The 20,297-nt window shown below is 29.6% G+C and overlaps 1 protein-coding gene across 1 annotated transcript; it reads left to right on the top strand.

Moving 5' to 3' along the window:
• Positions 1-8,205: 8,205 nt before the first annotated feature.
• LOC135953200 (uncharacterized) lies at positions 8,206-18,337 on the top strand. Its single transcript, XM_065502947.1, has 4 exons — positions 8,206-8,269; positions 13,107-13,691; positions 17,890-17,977; positions 18,145-18,337. The coding sequence occupies exons 1-4, from the start codon at positions 8,206-8,208 to the stop codon at positions 18,335-18,337; spliced, it is 930 nt and encodes a 309-aa protein (XP_065359019.1).
• Positions 18,338-20,297: the final 1,960 nt, after the last annotated feature.

Raw genomic sequence — 20,297 nt, 5'->3', positions numbered from 1 at the left:
GACATTAAAACTAAGTCTTGGTTTACTTCATGCATACTCTATACAAGAGTGTTTTTGATAACGCATCTGAGATATTCCAAGGGAATCTGATCTGAACAGTTTGTTCGTATAATGCCAGGCTTAAATCTGAACAGAAGTTCCTTATACTGGCTGACTACAGTGGATGTGATTTATTACTGTCGAACAATATGTTTATACTTTCACGAATATTTCTAACATATTGTGTTTTACATGTCACCTTGATCGGTAATATCTCAGCTTGTCCGGAAGATTGAATGGTGAGCGCCTCAGAACTAACTTTATGATGTTATGAAATATTTATATTTACAATATTTAAATTTTTTCTTACTTGTATTTATTAAAGTAAATTATTAAATTAATTATAATTCAAAAGAAATTTAGTCTGGTTTTTACAACGAATTCTAAAAATGCAGTTTTCTTTAGAAATTAAGAAAAATTTCATAAAAATATAAAACTTTGAGTAATATACATGTGTTATTGTTCCTATTCTTCCTAATTATATTTATTAAGTAAACCATTTAAATATAAACAAAAAATAAAAAAATACGTTCTAACAAATACTTGTAGCTGAAACAGTTTTGTTTATTTATTACGAAGAAATTCTATGACTAAAATTATTGTATTGTAGAAAGGAGCAATAGCCATAAATAACCATATATTGATCGGAAACTGTTTTGCCAAAGACCTAACTCAGTTGTGGTGAGAATCTAGTAGCAATAAAAAAAAGGTGATAACATAAAAAACACTCGTATGTGTGATTTTTTTGAGTAGTTTTTTGTTTGGATTTTTTCTAGTTTCCGCTCTATATGTTTAATAATATTTGAGTTTTGCATAGTTTTATAGCATTGTAAATAATAAAGATATATGGCAGGAAAAAGTATCCTTATTCGAATTAAAACAAAATTGGAAGTCGAAATTTGATAAAAACGAAATGAAGATATAGCTGTGCCCGTCTGTCCGACTGTATGTTGAAATCAAATTTACGAAGCCCCCAAACTTAGCTTGATATTTAAATTTAGGGAAATCTACCCACAAATGGTTGAGATATGAGCTTAAAACTACGACTACCTCAATTTGTACCTATTTATACCCTACACCATCATAGTGGGGAGGGTATAATGCTTTCGTGCAGATGTTTGTAACGCCCAAAAATATTAGTCAAACACCCACCTTAAAGTATACCGATCGACTTAGAATCACTTACGATTAAACGATGTTCGTCCGTCTGGCTGGCTGGCTGGCTGTCCATGTAAACCTTGTGCGCAGAGTACAGGTCGCAATTTTGAAGATATTTCGATGAAATTTGATACATATTATTTTTTCGGATCAAGGACCAAGTCTGTTGAAACTTGCTCAAATCGGTCCATTATTTCACCTAGCCCCCATACAAATGTCCTCCCGAAATTGGACATTATCGGTCATAAATGTTTAATTTATATATGTATCTCCACAAATTCCGCTCGAAATAAGTTTTATACAAAATTCATGTCACCAAATTTTGTTACGATCGGTCCATAATTAGTCATAGCTCCCATATAGACCCGCTTCCGAAAATCACTTTAACGTTCATAAATCGCTTAAAAATGTTGGTATACACACAAAATTCAACATAGTTAACTTTAATATACACATAAATCACACGACCTAATTTCATGGTGATCGGTCCATAATTGGTCATAGCCCCCATATAAGGCCCACTTCCGAAAATCACTCAAAAATATAAATTATTTAAATTTTAAAAGAAAAATTTTTTTTGTTTTTTTACTTAGTGTAGGGTATTATATGGTCGGGCTTGACCGACCATACTTTCTTACTTGTTTTTACATTGAAATATATACTCTGAAATTTGACCTTTAACCTTTTGGAAGTAAGCTATTTTATTCACACCATTTTAAGGACAATATATTTTCATTTAAAATGGAATCAAAAATTATGTTGGACTTTGAGTAATTTCAATGTTATGGGCAATTATGTGTATATACTTTTAGACAATTTTAAAAAAATTTTCAATTTTCAAATCACGATATTTGTACATTGGAATGAGTTTCCATCGAAAAAGTTACTGATATGAGAAACGTATAGGATATATTATGTATATGGTAAATCCGACTGCTGTCCGCTTTGACATGGATCTCCCCATTTTGTCACCCAAATTTTTTACACAAATAAAATTTTTTCACCAATTTTCCATCAATTATTATTATTTCTTCATAAAAATGTTTGAAATTTGGTATTTGTATTAAGAATAACATAACCAACCGATCGATAAATATTTCGATGTTCAAGTACAGGGTTTGGTCAAAAATGCATGGACGTTCTAAAAGTATCAAAAAATTGCATGTAAGCGGCTGAAATTTATTCCAAAAATAAATAATAAAATATGTGATCGAAAAAAAATTGGTCATTCAAATTTCGGATTACATATACAGGGTTTGTCCAAATAATCACGGACGTTTTAAAAGCATCGAAAAAATTAGGTTATTCATGTAAATGCCTGAAATTTAGTCCGAAACTGAAGAATAGCATGAGTGATTGAAAAAAATGGTCGTACAAATTTCGGAATACATATACAGGGTTTGGCCAAACAAATGTGGACGTTTTGAAATTATCGAAAAATTTAGGTTATTCATGTAAAATTTGAAATTTGGTGTACATTTAAGAAAAACACACTTGATCCATCGCAAAAAATAATATAAATTGCATATAGGAGCTGGGCAAATAAACATTGACGTTATAAAAGTATGTAATTTTTGTAAATGGCTTCAATTAGGTTTATAATTAAAAATAACATAAATGATCCATTGAAAAAATTTCGACATACAAATACAAGATTTGGCCAATTCAGCATAGACGTAAATAACTGTCAAACTTACATAATTTTTGAAATTGACCAAAAAAATACAAAAAAAATGTGTAAAATATGTAGGCACTGAAATCGTTCTGGTTATTACAATGGCAGATAATTGCAGCTGAAATTTATAGTACTTACTCTTGATACTTTACAGTATTAGATGTAATTTACACTTAACCTCTAATAGCTCCATTTAATTTGTTCTGGCATTTCAAACTTTTTTTTAATTTAGTTTCTATAGATTTTAAACTAGTTCCAAATCATTTCACTTTTATATAAAAATAACAAGCAAAAACTCCTTAATAACTACATGGAATGGTTAACTGCTAACTGTTTTATAAAAGCATGCGCTAATTTGCAAAAAAAGTTAAAGAAAAAAGCACAGGCTACTACAATTCAAAAGTAAAAAATCACTTTTTTCTAATATTAAAATGACAAGTAAAAACCTTTGACTTTACAGCACTATAAATAACCATATAGTTACTTTATAGCCAAAATAATTATGATACTGTATATTCTGAAGTGTTAAGCAAAATTTGCCATCATAAGTTTATAAAAATTAAAAAAAACATGTTAATCCTATTGGTAGGATTAACAATGTTAATCCAATTGGATAGTAACTTAGACACAATTTTTAAACAAGATCGGTTAAGAACTCTCTGCATTAGAGGGGGTCTAAATTTGACATTTTGGCCAAACAGGTCTTTATTCCATTCATGTAAATTATTACCTATTGTTCTTAGCAAAATGTGTCCCAAATAGTTAAGATAGCTATTTCTACAATATTTTGGAAAAAAAAATCATCCAAATTCAAAAACATTTTAGACTTTGACTTTGGTTCATTTTGAAAAAAAAGCCAAACAAGTTTTTGATTTTGCAAAAAAAGTCAAACACTTTATGTCTTAAGTTAAAAAAATATTTATTTTAATAGATATCCCACTAAGTAACCAAAAAGCTTTTCAAGAAAAAGACCTAAGTTTTCTTTTCAGAAAACAAAGTGCCCATTTGAAAAAAAAAATCAAAAATTATTATTTTTTTTCGAAATATTTAAGAAATAGCTACATATGCATCTAAACACATTTGGCTAAGAACAATCGGTAGGTAATAAGTTACATGGATGAAAAAAGACACAAACTTTTGAAACCGGAGGACATCGGTTTCAAAAGTTTGTTCAATTGTCTCACTTCTTCCTTTTAAAAAAGCGTATGTATAGTTTTGTAACCTTTAAAGAAATGTTAAGTATATTTATTTTACTTTTGTTAAGCCTTTTACACAATTAAAGTATTGTTGTGTGGTATGATTTTGACTATAATACCAATCTCAATACTTTACTTAGGGGAATATACACACTTACACGTTCGCTCATTTATTTGTGTAAAGAATATGGTAATCCAAAAAACAAACAAAAAAAAAGCTTTTCAATAAAATCAATATTACCAGTATGTTATTTACTCTGACGTGCTAAAAAGTACAAAAAGAACATCTTTCGTATACATGAATTTGACGAATTGTGTTATACCCTTCTTCTATACTATCTTTAAAATCTTGTTAATGGAAATAATGGTTATTCTAATATTCCAAGAACAAACTAACATTTAAATTTAAAATTTTACAAATTAAAATAATTAACAATAAATTTTAAAAATAACTACAGATAGATAAATATATTTAAACCCATTTGTAGTTGAACTAAAGGAATATAAGAAAATCATAACAATTTCCATCTTACGTTCCCTATATACATAAGTATTTTAATAAAGCACGTACGTCATTAACTTTAAGCAAATAAATACTCTCATGAGTACGTTAAAATTAAAACTAAATTCTAGGTAGGTAAATTTTGTTGTATTCTTAAAAAAAAACCCCAAAAAAACAATAACTATCTCAAGAAGTTACACATGAACTAACAAACTTTGTATACAACTCAGCCCCCACAAAAGTATATTGAAAACGTGAGCAAGCAAAAAGTATAAAATTATCTAAAAAAAGAAATATATCAGCATTTTTGTTGCCATTTAATAAGAAGGTATTCATTATTTTTCATTAGGGAATACACACACTTTGCTTGTCTACATAGTATAAGATACAATAGGATGATCCCATTTGTATGGAGCAAACTAATGTTTTTCATGTTTGGAAGTAAAATTATAATTTAGTTTCTTTAAAAATACTATTTCTTGAGTTTGATCGAAGGATAAAAAAATTCCTTTATCTGGTTTTCTAATTTCTAATTTCTAATTTGTTCTTTTATCTTTCAGCTTTGATTTGAGTTAAGTTTTTTTTTCATTTAAAAGCCGTTAGACATCTGCAGAATAAATCCTATTATATCTGATTTGTCGGGTGGTTTGGGTAGCATGTTGAGTAGCCATTTGGAGATTTTTATCGAAATTGATAAGAGAATGATCGATGTGTTCTTAGCGGTATGTTTTCCGAGCAATGTGTACTGAGGTATTTTTTATTTGAAGGGCTTTATAAAGTAACAATCTCTAGGGGTATTTCAATAAAATCCGTGCGTCAGTAGGCCAGTAAGTAGGTTGGCCGTTCGAAATCACATTCAAACCCATTTTAGAAATTGTATCAAACAAAACCCGACCTTAAGGGGTAATCAGCCATGATGACAAGAATATGTGCTTGGCATTATAATCGCCAGCAGTCATATTTCATAATAAATTTTGTTTTGGTACCATACTAATATATAGTAGCCGCATTATATGGGTTTGTATAGAATTTCGCAAACTTATGAGTGTAAATAAAATAGTTTTAATAAAAAGTTTAGTTGAAAAATCAAAAACATTTTAGCCAGATGTTTTTTAAAGTTATTGCCAGAACACTGGAAAGCGACCTAGCGTGGGTTATAGGACTTGCTGAGTACATTACAAATTGTGTCAAAAAATTTCAGAAACACCCTCAAATTCAGAAGTTATTCTGAAAAACCGTTTTCAGTGATGTTCGTCAACTTATCTATCTGTAACGCAGTTAGTTTTTGTCTGACATTAAATTTTTTAACGGGCTTGGAAAGAAAACTCATCATCTGTACAACCAAAAATATGTAATATCATATTTTTTTCTGTGCGTCGTATAAAAATATGAGATAGTTATTTATCCATTTCAGACAATTTTGAGAAGTTTGGCATTGATTTGTTAGTGCATATTTTTGCATATTTGGCTATTTACAGCTTATTTTAACATATTTCGATTTTTATAGCATATTTAACTCATAACTGCATATTTTTGTTGCATATTTTCTTTTTTTTCATTACATTTTCTTAATATAATTTTATTGTTTGCAATGTAATTTTTATTTCTATATTATATTATTTTGTTAAAGTCCAATGTTAATTGGCCTAACTAGTTAATGAAATGTGAGAGTACCCATAATCGAACTTATCTTCATTGAACTTAAGGCAGCTTAGTTTCCATATATTTGAATTAAATTAAAAATATACACACACAAATATCGAAAGTAAGTTATTTAGAAATCATTAAAAAACAATAGAAATGGATATCGATAAACAAAACATTAGATGAGAACTGCAACAAATCATTCCTTTAGAGCTTAGAGTTTTTGAAACATAATTCAAATGATAAAAAATTATTTTTTAAAGCTTTATGTAGAATTGAAACACCTCAAGAAGTTTATACGGAGAATCCTCTCGCTACTGATCCGATAAACATTGGGATTGAGAAAGTAAAATATTATGCTACTAATTACTAAACAATCTTCAAGTATGAGGCAGTTTAAAGGATGAGTCATTTTAATCGACTAAGATTGTCTAGGAAACTCTACGGAAATCTGAAACAATGATTTAGTTTGAAAATTTGAAAACTTAAGTAAACACATAACCCCGTATTCATAAATAATTTTTAAATTTAAACAACATTTTAAATTCAAATTTTGTATGGAAATTTTGCTTTAAAACATGGTTTAAATTTTATTTTTTTTATGAATACGGGGATAGTAATTTATTGCTAAATATGTATAATAAAATGAATTGAATAAAACTATTTTCATATGATGTCAAAATCCATAAAACCGAAATTTAATCCTATAATAACCAATTATAATTTGTGAGCTCAATATTTTATTTACTTCTTCTATATTTTTGTAATAAAATATTGAAATCAAACAATAACCAACTATTTTTAAGTGCACATTTTTTCATATTTTAAGAGCATATTTTTCGTTTTTAAGAGCATATTTTATGCGCAAAAAACACTTTTTTTAGAGCATATTTTTGTTTCCCCTGCTCATCATGCTTTAAAATGACGTACATTTTACATTTGTAAGTTGTAAGTAATTTTTTTGTTAAGAATATCTAAAAAAAACTAAATTTATCAACTTTTTTGAATTTTAGTCGCTTTTCATTACTTATAAAAATGTATACCAATATATAAAGGCAATATAGTTTCTAACAAAACATTGTTTTAATTATTCAAATCGGATGAAAATTTTAAAAGTTATTCCACTTTTTTAGTATTTTCTCCCCCAGCCCATATGAATAAAAAAAAAAACATAAAACTACTAACTGTGCCGGCAAACAATGTTCTGCCATAGCTCACACAAAGTTTGAAGACTCCCACTATAATAGTTCTCAAGATATGCAATAATAAATTTTTATTTCGTATGGGAGGTGCCACGCCCATTGTATCTATATAGGTCAATTGTGGATCTAAACCATCCAGGGACCCATTCAAACCCACACACAAAAATTCATCGAAATTGGCCCAGCCGTTAAGGAGGAGTTCAATTACTACCACACGTACGGAAGAATTATATACAAGGTGGCGCAAAAGTAAACTTCCGATGTTTTTTTGGCTGTAATTAAAAAAAAATAATGAAAAACTTTGATTCTTCTTGTGGATTATTTTTATCTGGTCTTTTAATTTTTTTTACATCAAGTCGAGAATATGATGTCATGTAAATGGCCTCCGCCACAGTTGATTGTCATTTGAGCCCTTTTTATGGCATTTTCCATCACTTTGGCCAAAACTTCCGGCGATAGGTCCTCATATTCTTGACGGATATTGTCTTTAAGAGCTGCAAGAGTCTGAAGCTTGTTGACATAAACCCGCGACTTCAAAAATCCCCACAAAAATAAGTCTGGAGCGGTCAAATCAGGCGATCTTGCTGGCCAGTGCAAATCGCCAAAACGGGAGATTAGGCGCCCGGGAAATGTATCCTTCAGCACATCGGTTGTGGCACGTGCAGTGTGTGCCGTTGCACCGTCCTGTTGGAACCACATGTTAGCGCTCACCATTCACAGTAACCGTTTGGCCCGCGACCTCTTCGAAGAAAAAAGGTCCGATGACTCCTCCAGCGAAAACAGCACACCATGACTTTGAGCCTGTGTAATGGCTCTTCGTGGGTTACACGCGGATTTTCAGTGCCCCAGAAGCGTAAATTTTGCTTATTTACGTACCCGCTAAGATGGAAATGGGCCTCATCACTCATGATTATTTTTGATGAAAAATCATCTTCCTCTTGGTGGTGATTAAGGTCAAATAAATAGTCAGCAATATTCCGTTCTGGAGCAGTGTAGCGTAACATTGTTTATTAAAGTGTATTTCGCATGTGTTTACTACACAAATGTTAAAACAGAACTGACATTATGGGCCAATCGCAAAACCTATAGCATTTTCTGATAGGAGGATTACTTTTGCGCCACCTTGTATATAAAGATATAAAAAAATATTTTTTTTATATAAATTTTGTTGAACTTTTTTCGAAAAAGTTTAATAACTTTTGCAAGTATAACCCGATTTTAACCACTAATGTCTCGAGCTTGTCTACACTAAATTTTCTTAAAAATACTGTGCAGAAAAAATAGGGTTTCATAGAAAAAAATTTAAATAACTATTGTTGAATTTGAAAAATATTCAACAATAGCGATATTCAAAAGAAAGCGATACTATTTATAAAAACTTACTCAATTTCTTAGAATTTGTGAGTTAGAGGTACTAAAGTACTACGACCTACCCTAAAACAGTTTTTTCAAAATAACTCAAAATTTTGAGGGTGTTTCAAAATCTCTGAAAACGGTTTTAGTATGTCCTCACCTAGGCCTACAACCGCCATTAGGTCGCTTTTCAAGTTCTAACAAAAAGTGTTATTTTGTAACAGAGTGTTATCTACACGCAGAGAAAAAACATGGTTGAATGATAATTAGGTAAACATATTATTTTTATGTACAACCATTAAATGTTAAGTTTATATACGCGTAGTCATAATATGTTTAACATGCAAACAAAATATGTTTACTTTTAATTGTCTGTTTTCCCACCATTTGTGAGGGTTGGTGTTTGTCTAAGCTATGTTATTTTTACAAGTAAATTTTGAGTGTCTGTAATTCCCATTCGCTCTATAGTTTTATTTGTATATTATCTTTAACTTTCCTAGAGCGAATAACAATAAATTTGATTTAATCAATAATATTTTTATTGTGAATTTAGTACTTTAAAACTAAAACCTATTAAAATTTTGTATTTCCAAAAATAAATCTTAATAATAATATGATTATTTTGGATCATAATATGATTTAATTGTATCATAATATGATTTAATTGGGTCATAAATATGATGACTTTGGGTCATATTGTGATTGATTTATATCATAATATGATTATTTCAAAACATATTATGATTGATTTTTATCATAATTTGATTATTTCAGAACATATAATGATATTTTATGATACTAATAATGATCATAATATGTTTTGGACTACAAGCAAAAATCTGATCATAATATGTTGCTCTTAGTTTATGGTTACCACAACCATGTTTTTCCTCTGCGTGTATTACATGAATAAAAAAAATAATGCAAATTTTGTTTGTTGTAGTTAATCCATTTCGCCATTAAGAAATTCACATATCATTCAAATGTAATCATTTACATATACATTGTACCCTTACCTAATATATATACTAAATATAATAAGAAACCCATAAAAACACACCTATTTTCTCAAACATACTTTCTGCTTTATTTATTTAATGAGTATCGATGGAATTGCCGTAAAATGCTGTATTCCATCCTTAGTGAAGATTTATTATATTTTGTAAGAGCATCAGACAATGGAAAATAGAGAAAATAAATTACAAACAAAAGTAAATTTACAAACGGATGAGTGAAAGGAATTGAAGGTATTGAAAGTAATAAGAATATCTTAAATATCTAATTAAGGTAACATTTTGTTAAAACAATAGTTCATTTTCCAAACTCTGAGTTTATTTTTGTTATAAATACAAGAATTGTATTAAACCTGGTGTTATTTTCCATAACGCCGCGGGCCAAAATAAATCGCTTTAAGCTTGAAAAACTTTGTGAAAAAAGTTCGTGAGTGGACAACACTCGTTTAAAGCTGTGTACTAGCTAGGGTATTCAATTAATCGGGTTTCTGGTTTAATCGGTTAATCGAGCAAATAATTAATCGGGGTTAAGATTTAATCGGTTAATTTTAAATTAATCGATTAACCGAATAATTTCTATTTAAATTTTAAACTGAAAATATATCCACGAATTTTCTGTACTTAAATACAAAATACACAAAACTTAGCAATTCAACCAAAAAGTAATTAATTTTCTTTACTTTTAATAAAACTCGACTTGGAAAAAACTCTCTCGCTGTTTGTAGATGTTAGTAGGTGTGTTCGCGTACTTTCCAGTAAAAAATATCCAGTAACTTTATTTTAGAGAGTAAAAATAAATTACTCTCAATCTGAAAAGTAACAAAAAACAATTTGTAAAAATAAGTTGTATTTTATTATAAATTAATTTAAAACGTTTGTTTGGGCTATTTTACTTCTTTTCTTTGCAAAACTTGTAAATTGTATTAATTTTCAACTTTTTAGTTTTGTTTGCATTTGCAACAATACGTTTTAAACGTTTTTTATGTTTATATTTTTTACTGGACATTTTTTGTCCAGTAAAAAATATCAACATGTTCTCTATCTTTTAACACTCTCTTGCTCTCTCGTTACAAGTTTTTAAAAGTAAACGAACGGAATCCCGTAACTTCCAGTGATAATTTGTACAAATTATTACAAATTATCGATCAAATATGTAATTTTACTTTGACATTTGAATTAAAATTGAAAAATAAATACAAAAAAGAGCAAAAATAATAAATTTCGGTTAATCGGTTAATCGACACAAATCAATCGGTTTATTTGTTATTTGAAAATCGCCAATTTTGAATTATTCGAACAGTTAACCGACAAAAATTATCGGTTAACCGAATAACGGTTAACCGATTGAATACCCTAGTACTAGCGTACATTTCACTTCTCATTTTTCTTAATTAGAGAAATTTTTAAAGAAACTTGAAGATCTAACAACGCATCACTTCTCATTATGAGAAAATTTTAGGAAAACTCAAAGAACTAAGTTTTACTCTCTCCTCTTCACTTCCTATATTAGTAACTAGCTACCGAGCGAAGCCGGGCGGTTTCATTTAAAATCAACTATCCGCAGAAAAATTATTTATTTGTTTGGATTTTTATGTAAAATTCGTGTTACATATTTTTAATCGCACTAAAGTGTTACGTTAAGTCGACATTATGTTTACATACCAACGATAGTTGTGATGACGTTTAATGATTCATATAAACGTGAGTATTTTAGTTTTGATAGATTGTGGACGGAAGCCTGCTAGTCTAAAGCTTTGTTTTACAACAATGGCATTTGTATTACAAATGAATTTGAGTTAATTATACCCTACACCACCATAGTGCGGAGCGTATTATGCGTTTGTGCACATGTTTGTAATGCCCAAAAATATTAGTCTACCACCCACCTTAAAGTATACCGATCCGTCTGGCTGGCTGGTTGGCTGTCCATGTAAACGTTGTGCGTAGAGTACAGGTCGCAATTTTGAAGATATTTTGATGAAATTGGGTACATATAATTTTCGGCCCAAGGACAAAGCCTATTGAAAATGGCTGAAATCGGTTCAATATTTCACCTAGCCACCATACAAATGTCCTTCCGAAATTGGACTTTATCGGTCATAAATGTTTAATTTATAAATGTATCTCCACAAATTACGTTGCAAATAAGTTTTATATATACAAAATTCATGTCACCAAATTTTGTTACGATCGGTCCAAAATTAGTCATAGCTCCCATATAGACCCGCTTCCGAAAATCACTTTAACGTGCATAAATCGCTTAAAAATGTTGCTATACTCACAAAATTCAACATAGTAAACTTCATAGAGACATAAATCACACGACCTAATTTCATAGTGATCGGTCCATAATTGGTCATAGCCCCCATATAAGGCACACTTCCGTAAATCACTCAAAAATATAAATTATTGAAATTTTAAAAGAAAAATGTTTTTGCTCTTTTACTTAGTTATATGGTCGGGCTTGACCGACCATACTTTCTTACTTGTTTTTATTTGAGTTAAATTTTTTTTTTCGGAAGTGGGGCTATAGTGTAGGGTTTAACAGTGATTATGCTCTTTTTATACCCTTCACCTTCGTTAGAAGGTTCGAGAAGTTTCCTATTTAAAATCAGCAAAATCGGTCCACAAATGGCTAAGATATGAGCAAAAAACCAGGACAGCATTGATTTTTGACCTATATCTGGATTACTAAGTCATTAATATAGACAATATATATATCTAATGAATGATATTTCAAAGACCTTAGAACTACGTATATAAGACCATAGTAAGTTGGACCTACAATGGGTCAAAATCGGAAAAAATATTTTTTAACCCGAATTTTTTTTTCACAAAAAAAAAAAAAAATTTAAAAAGAAAAAAAATGTTTTTTAAAATTTAAAATAACAATTAGAAAAAAAAATTTCCAAAAAATTAAAAAAACATTTGGAAAAAAAATAAATTTTGTTTACCTAAAAATATTTGAAATTTGTATTTTGAAGTATAATTTGGTGATGGGTATATAAGATTCGGCACAGCATTAAAAGTAAAAACTTAAAGTAAGCACTAACTTAAAAATGCATTTTTGGTCATTTATTTATAAATGTTATATTTGTGAAGATTAATTTTGTTACTAACCTTCATTGACATTAAACCAATTATGCTTAAATATATTTATTCAAAATATACAAAAAATATGAACCAATATTCCTCTGGTCACTCTATAAATTCTTTCTCTTACAACATAATATGAACAAAAATAAATCAACAGAACTGTACTGCGTATGTTTTCATTCAAGAAAGCTAAATAATGAAATTACCTGTGTTTCGTTTTCATTACAGATAAGTACGTTAAACGGCCACCACGAAAGGCATACGGACGCCTAAGTGTCGATTCAGATGATGCATCCTCTGCCAAACATAAAATCGATGATCCCTTCGACGATATTGATAACTTTTCAATGATTTCGTCTGCAAACGCCAATACCAACAACTCTGCAGCTGCTACAACAAACAAACTGACAACGGAGCAACTGCACAATGGTTGTCATCACCATCATCACAATCACTCACATACCAATGATGGAGACAGTGGTGGAGGTGGTCTTGGTCTCAATGGGGATGACAGTGTTTGTAGCGGTTTAAATTGTTGTAATGGTGATTTAAATAATTCATGTATCGATGATGGTGGCCACTGCACAGCAGCCGATTGTCAAGGAAATTACGCCGATAGCAATTTATGTCAATACAATATAAACAATATTTGTGGTGGTGGTAGCGGTAGCAGTGGTACAACAACGACATTGACGAATAATGGAATTTTAAAAGGAAATTCCACTGCATCCCATTTCTATAGCAGCAAAGAGGTGAACGAAAATACAATAAACCGATTACAAGCAATGGCAATGTCGGATGATGATGACTATGGTAAATATTTGAATGTTCTTTAAAATCGGGTTAAAAAGGTTTTGTTTTTGTTATTAACTAAAACAATCATTTTTTGTGGTTTATTCAGATTTAAATTAAATTTATTACATTTTGCAAAATTAATATTGTCGCCTTGAAATATACATAAATATTATGGGACTTAACACAATAGTTAATATTTGACAACAAAATATATTAACTGCAAATATTTATTTAAACTTACATCTATTGTAAAATTATACAATGCCAACCTAATTCCCAACCTTGGGGTAAAACGAAATTACCATTTTCTTTTAAAATTTTCAATAATAGATTTTCAAATGTGATTTTCGGAAGTTGACTTTAGATGGGAACTATGACCAATTGTGGACCGATCGCCATGAAATTAGGTCGCGATATATGTATATGTCTATATAAGAGTTAAGCTAGGGCAAATATTTGCTCAAAAAGCGTAACCATTTTTTTGCACAAATTTGTGATTTGTAAAATCAAACAGCATCAAATAAAATAAAGCTAAATCTTTTGTTTTGCATCATCCTAAGTAAAATAAGTTTTTAAAATAAATAAAAGATTTCAAATTTATTTTATTAAGTGGTTACGTCTTTTTCATCAAATATTTGTCATGTGTGACCCTACCTTTACTTTAGTTAAATTTTATTTTAATAGCTACTTTTTTAAGGGATTTATACTCGTTGAAGTGATGTTCGGAAGTGAAATTTGGTTGCGTGGGTCCCTTCTATATGAAACTTCGTGTTGAATTTTTTCAATACCAACAGTTAAAGTAATTTTCGGAAGTGGGTCTTATATAGGAGCTATGGTTAATGGTGCCCCGATAGACTAGACGATAGTGTGCTCAGCTATCAATCTGAGGGTTTCGGGTTCAATTCCCGCCAGTGACTCTGGGTGTATCTGCAGACAAGCAATATTCTTCAAAGTTTGTGTTTGTTTTTAAAAAAAAAAAAAATTTTGGAAAAATGTACATAAATCAGTCACTTGGGAACAAAAAGATTCATGTGCCAAATCTTATCGAAATATCTTTAAAATTCCGACCTGTACTTTGCACCAGCCTAATGGACAACTTTAAGATAGGTGCTAGACTAATAGTTTTTATAATACTGGACAAGTGGCGGTATTGAAATGATTCCCAACAGAAAATTACTAGCCAGAGCTTCGAATTATTTATTCAATTTGAGCTTAATTACGGATATATTTTAAATAAAACTGACGTTTTATTTTAATTTTTCTCGAAATAATTAGTTAATTTTTTTCCCTAAATTTCTTGTCAAAATGAGAAAAATTAGTAGTCATTTTTAAAACTTTGAGGCACTTTCGGCACGGGAAGGCAAAGTCCGATTGAGCTAATACTTTTTTATTTTTACACTAAAAGGAACAATTCTAGATGAGAGCACTTAAACATTTTAAGAAAAAATGTTGCCCTTTCACAAAAATTACCCTATTGGGCTGTTGTATCGGGGCTGGGAGAAATAATTAACCGACTCTAACCAAATTCAACAGGCTTAGTCCTTGGGTCAATATAAATTTTGTGGAAGTATCTTTAAAATTACGATCTGCAGTTTTATTACAAGGTTTACATGGACGGACGAAGTGGTGTACGAAGTGAAGAGCTGTAAACAGCTCTTTTTTTAAAAGTTCAACAATTAAAAGTTCAACAATTCTCAAATCATTTAATGTATATTTGACCTGGAAAGATTTTACATATAAATTATTCTATAATTTCTGCAAAACTTATATTTATTTTTCAATACCAAATTTTACAAATGAGTTTTTTCTCAGTTTTAATTTCAACCCCCTAAAATTTAAAAGAATTAAAAAATATATTTTTCGTTTCGGTTACTTTAATGGTTTAATGTGCTGTTTTTCTATAGCGAACGAGTACTTTGAGTGGAAATGTAACATGTGTTTTGTTATTGTAACAAAAACAAAATACATGTAAAACGTCCACTCAAAGCATTTGTTCGCTATAGAAAAACAGCAAATAATGTGTGGAAAAATTTAAAAAAAATATCACGTGTTCAAGAATGTGTTAAAACTGCAATTTTATTGCAGTTTTAAAGAAATAAACTTTACGTTCAAGTGTGTTGAATTCACATCAGTGATGGGATTTGTAACACAATTGTGTAATTTAGGCACTACTTCGTTTTGAGTTACTATATTGGCAATTTTTATACGTATCAAAATAAATCTAAAGCAATTGTTGTGAGCATTAGTTTCGGAAATGGATATTTAAATTTATTAAGTTTTCTTTGCTGAGCAATATTTAGAAAATAACGAGGTTAATTTATCAATCCGATCAGATACATATTGATCAAAATCATTATTTTCAATGTGATGAGTTCGTTAAACATTATTATTTCCACATTTAGGGCGGTGTATTGAAGATCAAATGAAATGTTATATTCAGATTAATTAATCTATAAATAAAAAGAAACTAACTTAAATCCACCTTTATGTTTTTGGGTTCTACACCATTTCCAATTGTATTTCAGAAGTTTCTAATTGTATTTCAGAAGTTTCTAATTGTATTTCAGAAGTTTCTAATTGTATTTCAGAAATTTCCAATTGAATTTCAGAAATTTCTAATTATGTTTCAGAAAATTCCAATTCAATTTCAGAAATTTCTAATTATAATTCAGAAATATCCAATTGAATTTCAGAAATTTCCAATTATATTTGAGAATTTTCTAATTCAGTTTTAGAATATTGCAATTATATTTCAGAATTTTCCATTTATATTTCAGAAATTTATAATTGTATTTCAGAAATTTCCAATTCTATTTCAGAAATTTCCATTTGTATTTCAGAATTTTTAAATTTTACCTAAAAAGTTTCTAATTGTATTTTAGAATTTTCCAATTGTTTTTCAGAAATTTCAATTGGTAGTGCTAGTAGAATTTTCTGAAATACAAATGGAAATTTCTGAAATACAATTGGAAAATTCTGAAATACAATTAGAAATTTCTAAAATACAATTAGAAAATTCTGAAATACATTTGGAAAATTCTGAAATACAATTGGCAATTTCTGAAATACAAATGGAAGTTTCTGAAATACAATTACAAATTTCTGAAATATAAATGGAAAATTCTTAAATATAATTGGAATATTCTGAAATTGAATTAGAAAATTCTGAAATATAATTGGAAATTTCTGAAATTCAATTGGAATTTTCTGAAATATAATTAGAAATTTCTAAAATACAATTAGAAACTTCTGAAATACAATTGGAAATGGTGTAGTTTAAAGTTCGTAATATTACGAACGTCAGAAAATGTCACATTTTGTTATCAAACTAGTGAGTAATTTATGAATAAGAAAAAGAAAATTGTAGCTTGCTGTATGTGTTGAGATGTTGAGTCTCCTTAGCGTTGGAATGATTTATTTTTAAAATTTTTCTAAGCTGTTTGTAGGATTGCTGAGCTAAACCCACCAATTTTGGACGCTCAAGCTAGCAAATAAAACAACATTCGTAAATTAAACTTCATTTAATCTCAAATTTTCAAGTAAAGAGCCATTAAAAATTTAGGAAATCTGCCAGATATTGCTAAGAAAATAAGTAATCAGTTAACTTGGAGTTTTCTCGACCGATCTTGTTGAAAAATTATGTCTGATTACTATCCGATAGAACTAACCTTGGTGAAACTTTCATACCGAGACATCGATTTCAAAAGTTGGTACACTTAACATGAAATCCCCCAAAAATATTCTGAAATGACCAACTATACTTTCTTACTCGTTTTAATTTGTATGACAATTTTTTAATTTGTTTCCAAATAAATATAATATACATAGAGAATAGACATAGAGCGGAAACTCTGCTATCAAAGACCTAACTCAGTTGTCAGAAACCTAAGTTGTGAGAATGTATTAGTAGAAAAAACTATGTGAAAACAAAAACAACACTCGAATGTGTGATTATTTTGAGTAATTTTTGTTGTTTGAATTTTTTTCTAGTTTCCGCTCTATGTTTCTCTATGATAATATATTTCTAAAAACGTCAAAACAATAGAAACAATAGCAACAAAAAAATATGTATGATACTTTAACACTTAATGAAAGTAATTAAAATTTTATATAAGCAATTTGCATAAATCTGAATAACAATCAAAAAGCTACAGAAAAAAACTAAGTTATAAATCACATGTTTTAACAATCCTTAATAATCTAAATAAATTTTCAGATGAATCTCTAACTTGTAATGTCTGTGATAGAGCATTCCATTGTCACAGACAACTGGCATCACATCAACAAAAGAAACGACATTTCGGGTAAGAATTTAACTTTTTTTTATTTCAGAATTTCATATTTTTGGCAAACAGACACGAAATCCAAAATATTACATGAAATTCTCGCTCTGATTATATATAGTGATTGATTGATGGCTTAATTAAATTTCATTTTTCTTTCTTGTTTTTTTCTTCTATTCTGTTAATAGATGCGGCGGATGTGATAGTTTATTCCCTTCGCTTATGCTGTTAGAACATCACAAAGAGGAATTCGAGCACTGGAGTGATGATGAGATTAATCGACGTGTTTGTTGTCGTCGCAATCGTGGCGATGATTATTTCACGGATACGGACTCATTTACCAGCGAGGCGGAGAGTGAAGATTTGGAGAGATTACTTTAAGCACAAAACTGTAGAAACCTTTTTTTTGGTTTGTTATAATTGAAAAAAAAAACATATCCATTTAATGATGTTTTTCTGACATTCTGTGTATAGATGAGCAAACTATTTTATGGCAAAAGTATTTTTGTATGAGTTTTAAAGTTGTGAATGTAGGATACGTAATTTAGTTTAGTATAGTTATACCCTACACCACCATAGTGGGGAGGGTATTATGCGTTTGTGCAGATGTTTGTAACACCCAAAAATATTAGTCTAACACCCACCTTAAAGTATACCGATCGACTTAGAATCACTTTCTGAGTCGATTAAACGATGTCCGTCCGTCCGTCCGTCCGTCTGGTTGGCTGGCTGGCTGGCTGGCTGGCTGGCTGGCTGGCTGGCTGTCCATGTAAACCTTGTGCGCAGAGTACAGGTCGCAATTTTGAAGATATTTCGATCAAATTTGGTACATATTACTTTTTCGGCCCAAGGACCAAGCCTATTGAAACTGGCTGAAATCGGTCCATTATTTCACCTAGCCCCCATACAAATGTCCCCTCGAAATTGGACTTTATCGGTCATAAATGTTTAATTTATCTATGTATCTACACAAATTTCGCTCCAAATAAGTTTTATATATACAAAATTCATGTCACCAAATTTTGTTACGATCGGTCCATAATTAGTCATAGCTCCCATATAGACCCGCTTCCGAAAATCACTTTAACGTGCATAAATCGCTTAAAAATGTTGGTATACACACAAAATTCAACATAGTTAACTTTAATATAGACATAAATCACACGACCTAATTTTATGGTGATCGGTTCATAATTGGTCATAGCTCCCATATAAGGCCCACTTCCGAAAATCACTCACGAATATAAATTATTGATATTTTAAAAGAAAAATATTTTTACTCATTTACTTGGTGTAGGGTATTATATGGTCGGGCTTGACCGACCATACTTTCTTACTTGTTTTGGTATACATATTTTCAAAACAAAACCTGGAATTTTTTATACCGGGGTTTTAATAACCAATATTTTATATGTTTTGAATATCAAAAAATCTTGTTAATGTTCTAACTAAAACACATTTTGATAAGCAAACTCTCAAAGTCAACTAACATATTGAGATCATCCATCCAAAAATGGACAGTAGTCGGATTTGTCATTTCCGATTTTAACGAAATATACCCTTACCGGTATACACTTACCGGTTCACAAATATGACGCCTTGATAGTTTAAAAAATTTCACTAAAGTGTGGGTACATAGCTTCTGAATCATACAATTTGTCCTACAAAAATATATGAACAAATCACTTTGTTTTTAAAAAGTTCAATTCTTGAGATATGTATATAAATACCTATACAAAATGTGTTATTTTGTGACTTGAAAAATAAAAGTTCATCTGAAACAGTTATTATTCAACGTAAGAATAAAAGTTCGCATAAAACTCTTACAAAAAAGATTTTTACATAACCGTCATAAAAAAAAAACTCATTTGAGGAGTTTTATTTTTCCCGTCAGGAAAACAAAAACTCAATTGAGGAGTTTTATTTTTTCCGTCAGAAAATAAAATTCATTTGAGGTGTTTTATTTTTCCGGTCAGAAAATAAAACTCATTTTATGTAAATTGACACCTAAAGCTTGCTGCTAGTCAGATCATTACAATAAAGGACGTTGCATTTCAATTGCATAAATTGTCATTAAAATAAAATCAAGTGGGATTTTAATTTGTTATTGTTTTATTCCCATTATCAAATTGTTGTTTTTTTTATTCTTAAACAAATAAATTACTACAAACATTATATCAGATAGACTCCATAAAGAAAGATACTGAAAAAAAAGTAGAAAATAAACGAAAAGAGTTTTATTTTCTGATGGGAAAAATAAAACTCCTGAAATGACTTAATTTATGACGGAAAAAATAAAACTCCTCAAATGAGTTTTTTTTATGACGGCTATTTGAAACCC

This window comes from Calliphora vicina, chromosome 1, assembly GCF_958450345.1.
Source record: "Calliphora vicina chromosome 1, idCalVici1.1, whole genome shotgun sequence".
NCBI classification, from domain to species: Eukaryota; Metazoa; Arthropoda; class Insecta; order Diptera; family Calliphoridae; genus Calliphora; species Calliphora vicina.
This window is presented reverse-complemented; position numbering and strand designations above follow the sequence as displayed.